At 38.3% G+C, this 5,335-nt stretch overlaps 1 protein-coding gene across 1 annotated transcript; it reads left to right on the top strand.

Moving 5' to 3' along the window:
* Positions 1–460: 460 nt before the first annotated feature.
* Positions 461–5,118, top strand: LOC100192862 (Cysteine proteinases superfamily protein). Its single transcript, NM_001138051.1, has 10 exons — positions 461–719; positions 1,988–2,162; positions 2,346–2,419; positions 2,963–3,017; positions 3,189–3,263; positions 3,737–3,810; positions 3,910–3,958; positions 4,296–4,380; positions 4,641–4,697; positions 4,815–5,118. The coding sequence occupies exons 2-10, from the start codon at positions 1,995–1,997 to the stop codon at positions 4,862–4,864; spliced, it is 687 nt and encodes a 228-aa protein (NP_001131523.1). The 5' UTR covers positions 461–719; positions 1,988–1,994; the 3' UTR covers positions 4,865–5,118.
* The last annotated feature ends 217 nt before the right edge of the window (positions 5,119–5,335 follow it).

Below are 5,335 nucleotides of genomic sequence, written 5' to 3'. Positions count from 1 at the left end.
ATATGGTGTCCACTTGATCTCATAAGTTTTGAAATTAAAATTCAACTTATACTATATAGAGAAATGAGAATACAATTTTATTAAGAGGTACGTTGGACCGACTAAACTAATACTTTCTTTGTCTTAAATTAAAAATTATTTTAGGGATTATGGATTCAAACAATATTTGATGTATGTGTTTTATATATATCTAAATTTATCATCGTCTATCTAAATATAGATATAAAAATCAAGAGCTAAAAAGACCGGTATTTTAGAACCGAGAAAGTAAATCGAACCATACGAACGTAAGCGAGAATTGTAGGTATTAATTTGGGGTTTTCCCTAAAAAATAGACATGGTCAATTCAAGGTACCCGCCGCTCTGGATTGTTTCAGGGCATGTCCCAACTGTCAATGGTCAAACCAGGTCGCCCCCGGATCCGGGAGGCGCCGCGTGGGGAACGAGTCACGGCGCTCTGCTGCTGGTAGTTGGGCAGTAGGCAAGGCCGTACGCGGAAGAAACCGCGGCAGCCTGCCCAGCGCAAGAAAATAGCCGCAACCCAACCGATCGTGCGGAAGCAATCAAGCCGCGGCGCGTGAAAGCGTCCCGTCCCCGTTTCGCTGGCCATCCCCGCAAAGCAGAAGGTTTTGCTTTGCGCGTCCTCCCAATCCGTGGCTAGCGGTCCCCTGTTTCCTGCCCAGCTCGCCGGCGTTCCCCTTCCTCCGCTGCTGCCAGTGGTAATATGATTCTCCTCCTTGTTTTTTTTTAATTTGCAATCGTTAATGGGCTCCATTTGTAGAGAATTTGGGCGTTTCTATGTGCGACGGTGTTGAATTTCAGTCGAAATTGATTCCAATTAGAGTTCTGCGAGTTGGCTTTGTTTTGATACATTGTGCAGTGGCAAGTTATCGTTTGCTACCTGCTTGCAAAATGGTCCAATTCAGGAACCAGGAATGCCAGCCTAGAGTATTGAGCTAATTAGGCGTTCTGAATTCGTTTGCTGTTTGGTGGATACCTAGGATAATCAGCGAGACAGCGACGAAGTATATAACTTTTTGTTCAGCGAGAGTCATGATGATACTGGAAAGCGAAATCCATTGGGACCTTGCCCCAGAGTACAGGTGTTCGAGATTCCGTGAAAAAAAAGTGTGCAGATGATGGACATACGATTCACTATAAGTCCCTAACGTCTTCTACTCCTAATAACCTTATCTTGGTTGGTTTGTCAAGGAGAAACAAATTGCTGCTCCAATTTGTAGCCTCAGAATGCAATTTTGCCTCCAGAACGGCACTATGCTTTATGCTCTTTCCATAACCTAGCTAGCAGAGACCCTCATCCATTTTAAGCCAAATTTCATTATCCATGAGAGGTAGCCATCAAGTTTTATGCTGTATTCTCATGACTCCTTGTGCTCTAAGCACAAATCAGTGCCTCTACTGTACATATATAGTTATACATTTGAGAGGTCATTGTCATCCCATGCATGTAGAATTAAGTATTACATACATGGAACATCACTGTAAGTCCACGTGGATAATTGATTATACCATATGTTAAATGCATGCTGAAAGACTTGGCGATGGACGCAAACTGTGTTTGAGGAAAAAGATATTTGAGATGTCAACACAGACATCACTAACATGATAGTACTGTAGATAAGTGTCAATGTAAACAAGTTATGCAAATCGTTGCTCCTCTACCAACAAGCAAAGACACAATTTCATCATGTACATAATAATAAACATTTTACAGTAAAATTTGTTCAGCTAGGCCTCTCCCATTTTCTCTGCATATGCTTTTCTTTGTCTTTTCCTTTGTGTGTGTGTCTCCATTAAAGTTATATAATTTTCAACCTACGCTGTAGTTTCTGTTTCCTTCCTTCATGCCAGTAGTTGTACAACATATAAATTGCATTTCCAGTGTTTATTTCCTTTTAGATATGTTTTTTTAATATATTTAGCGTATCAAAATTATTATAAAATTCTTTATCCTGACAACCACTAGGTTGGAGATGACACATATGTTTCCAAGGGAAGGTGCCTCATCTAGCTCAACCTCAATGAGCAGCCAAAGGAGTGAAACTCATGATGATAGGATGATTGCAATGGTTCTCTCCGAAGAATATGCCAAGTTAGATGGTGCTATGGCCAAGCGTCTTACTAATTTAACATCAATTCCTGTAAGATGTCTCATGAATTTTAGTTACTTGTATTTTCCTCTGGCTTTTCCTTTTCTTCCCCGCACAGAAGGCTATGTGTTTTGGGCACACACTGTCTTCCTTTCTGGTACAGATAAACTGATTAATGGAAGTTAATATCACTGGCTTCTTATCTGATATTCATTTTTATCTGTATATGTGTAGCATGTTCCCCGTATTAACACATACTTCCCAACATATAGTGATGCCACTATGGACCATTATCGCCTCCTTGATAGGTAACTTTTCATGAACTTTAGTTTCCTTTATCTTCTTGAGCATTCACATCATTTTGTTCGAAAGTAGGCTCCTCATTTTTCACGAAGGTGTTTCATTAATTTTGTCTTATTTTGCAATCATTAACTTTTCTGCAGCTTTAGTTCTTTACATTGGTTAACTCCATCCTCCTAATAATATTGTAAACATCAGGAGATCTATGTCCTTGAGAATGTAGAATTTGTCTCGCTCATACGAATCTGTAGCTGTTGAGTTAAAGCATTAAAGCACAAGCCATTGTATTAAGTTTTGATTGGGATTGTAACTGGGACCTTGGGAAGACAATAAAGAAACTATGAATTGACATGCACGCTAAAGGAGATTCAACTTAGATATGCTACCCCCCCCCTTTCATTTCCTATATATTCTGCATTTTGAAACAATATCTAGCAAGATCCTTACTTTATTCTTATTGTGGATATGGAAGTTCCGTATCTCGTACCATGCACATGTTTTGGTTACCGATGAAACATCAACATGTGTTCACTATTAAGAGTTCTTTGTAGGCTAAATGCATACGGCTTGTTTGAGGTGAGAGTATCTGGTGATGGAAATTGTCAGGTACACCAACTTATGCCTATTCTATTTCAGTATTTCTATGATACAGCAACTGCAATAACAAAGCCTTATTTTCCTAAGCAACTTCTCAGGCCCATTATATCTATTCGATAAAATAAGATAATCTTGTTAAACTCAATCATATGCTCATGTGCTTGTATTTTGTTCATGTAGTTTCGTGCACTCTCAGACCAACTATATAGATCACCTGATTATCACAAGCATGTTCGAAAGGAGATTGTAAAGCAGGTTTGTCAATCACCTGGCCATATCAGAAGTACCAATTTTTGAAATTTATGTTACAAAGTTCATTTACCTTAGTTATTTTTTATCTGTCTTAACTATATTAGTATGTTTATTTCCTGGTTTGAAACATTAAGAAACATTTTTGGGTCATTATTGATCTGATACATCCTTTTCAGTGAAACAAACCTGCATGCTTACATGTGCTTAACACCATTATTATTTTTAGTATGAAGAGAAAGTTGTATTACTCATCCTGTAAGGATGCATGAATAAATGGAAGTGGCATTAAGTGTGTTAATTCAACCAGCTTTTTAACAGGGATAATAACAGTACAAAAAAAACAACAAACTTAAACATATTCTATCTAAAAAAGAACAGATGAAGTATTCAGAAACGTATTTTTTAACCATTGGTCTTATAAGTTTCTTTCTTGACAGGCCTACATGCTTATATGTGCTGTTTTTCTCCTTTTTCAGCTCAAGAAATGTAACACCTTATATGAAGGTTATGTTCCAATGAAATATAAAAAATATTGCAAGAAAATGAAGAAGTATGTATATTGCTAATATTAACTTCGCCGCTTCAATAAGATACGGCCCTGAATTTGTGTTTTTCTGAATGTTGTGCCATTGAAATCCATCTTCTCCAGGTCTGGTGAATGGGGTGACCATGTCACGCTACAAGCAGCTGCTGACAAGGTTACCCCTCTTTTTTGCGCTATGTTTCTAACATCATTTGCTCTACTAAATTTTCATGCAACTTAGGGCATCACTGCGATACATTTAGCCATTGCGCTACTATGCAAATGGTTGCTATTATTTCCGTATCTTACTGAAATACATTTAGCAGTGCATTTAAATTCATCATATATTAATTTGTATTTGCATTATGGTTCACTAAAATCGCCATACTTCCGAGTCAAACACATAGTTTTCTAATCTATAACAGCAGTCCGTGTTCACATTTATTGTTGAACATGGGTTGCCTGGAGACAGGAGAAAGGAGACGTCTAATGTTTTCATGTACTTTTGGCAGTTTGCTGCAAAGATATGTCTCCTAACATCATTCAGAGATACATGTTTTGTTGAAATTGTTCCGCAATATCAAGCTCCACAGAGAGGTAAGATTCCTTTCCGTTTACTTATTAGTGAGTACTAGCGGATCAGCTACATAGAAAACTCTGCACACTGACTTATCTGTCCTCTGTCCTCACCTGGATCACTTGCTTTATGCATTATTTTACTTTTGCAATATGCTATTTCAGCATTATTGTCAGTTTATGCATACACCTTTATGATCACTGCACAGGCACACTTTGCAAAACATAGGTGGACATAAAAGTTATGTAGCTACTGACCCTAAAATCCTATGCATTTTCAGAGATTTGGCTGAGTTTCTGGTCCGAAGTTCACTATAACTCACTGTACGATGCTCGAGGTCAGAAACACATATACTTAATATTACTTGGTTATGGCAAGTCTGAAACACATTAATGTGAAGTCTTGCTATGTATTACCCATCTTTTAAGAAAAGGAAGCAACTATTGATGTGCAGATCTCCCAAGCAAATACAAGCCTAGGAAGAAGCACTGGTTGTTGTTTTAATATCCATGCGGGGAGTTTGCTTCATACTGGTGGATTCATATTGTTTGACCCTTTCTACCACCGTCCGCCAAATGATGCACCGTACAGCTACAGCATGATCCAGGCATACAGCAGTAGGTGTAGAGTTACAATGCTGAACCTGAGCAATGTGAATAGATATTCTTAATACAGGTTGACTGTAATGCCCTGTCTTATTTGTTCACTGTGTATATTCTTTATTTATACTGCTACATGTTAGCTCTATTCATCAGTTCATTGTTCCCTTCGTTTTTGGAAGAATCCATCATTGCCTTCTGGCCCAAATGTCCATTGCCTTTTGCTGACACGTTTTATGGTGCATGGCTTGTCTGCCTGAATCTGTTTGTCGTATTTCATGTCTGCACTGGTTGTACAGTACAGCAGTTGTGGTACAGCCTGCCAAGTGGTGGAAACCCTGAGTGGCTGAGTGACTGATTTTAATGATCTACGATA

The sequence above is a fragment of the Zea mays genome, chromosome 10 (assembly GCF_902167145.1).
Source record: "Zea mays cultivar B73 chromosome 10, Zm-B73-REFERENCE-NAM-5.0, whole genome shotgun sequence".
Classification (NCBI taxonomy): Eukaryota; Viridiplantae; Streptophyta; class Magnoliopsida; order Poales; family Poaceae; genus Zea; species Zea mays.
This window is presented reverse-complemented; position numbering and strand designations above follow the sequence as displayed.

Excerpts from the sequence above, each read along its gene's own strand:
- LOC100192862 (NM_001138051.1), top strand. The coding sequence starts at position 1,995 with ATGACACATATGTTTCCAAGGGAAGGTGCCTCATCTAGCTCAACCTCA. Across the intron at positions 2,163-2,345 it reads CTAATTTAACATCAATTCCT|CATGTTCCCCGTATTAACAC; the intron begins GTAAGATGTCTC and ends GTATATGTGTAG. Across the intron at positions 3,959-4,295 it reads TACAAGCAGCTGCTGACAAG|TTTGCTGCAAAGATATGTCT; the intron begins GTTACCCCTCTT and ends TACTTTTGGCAG.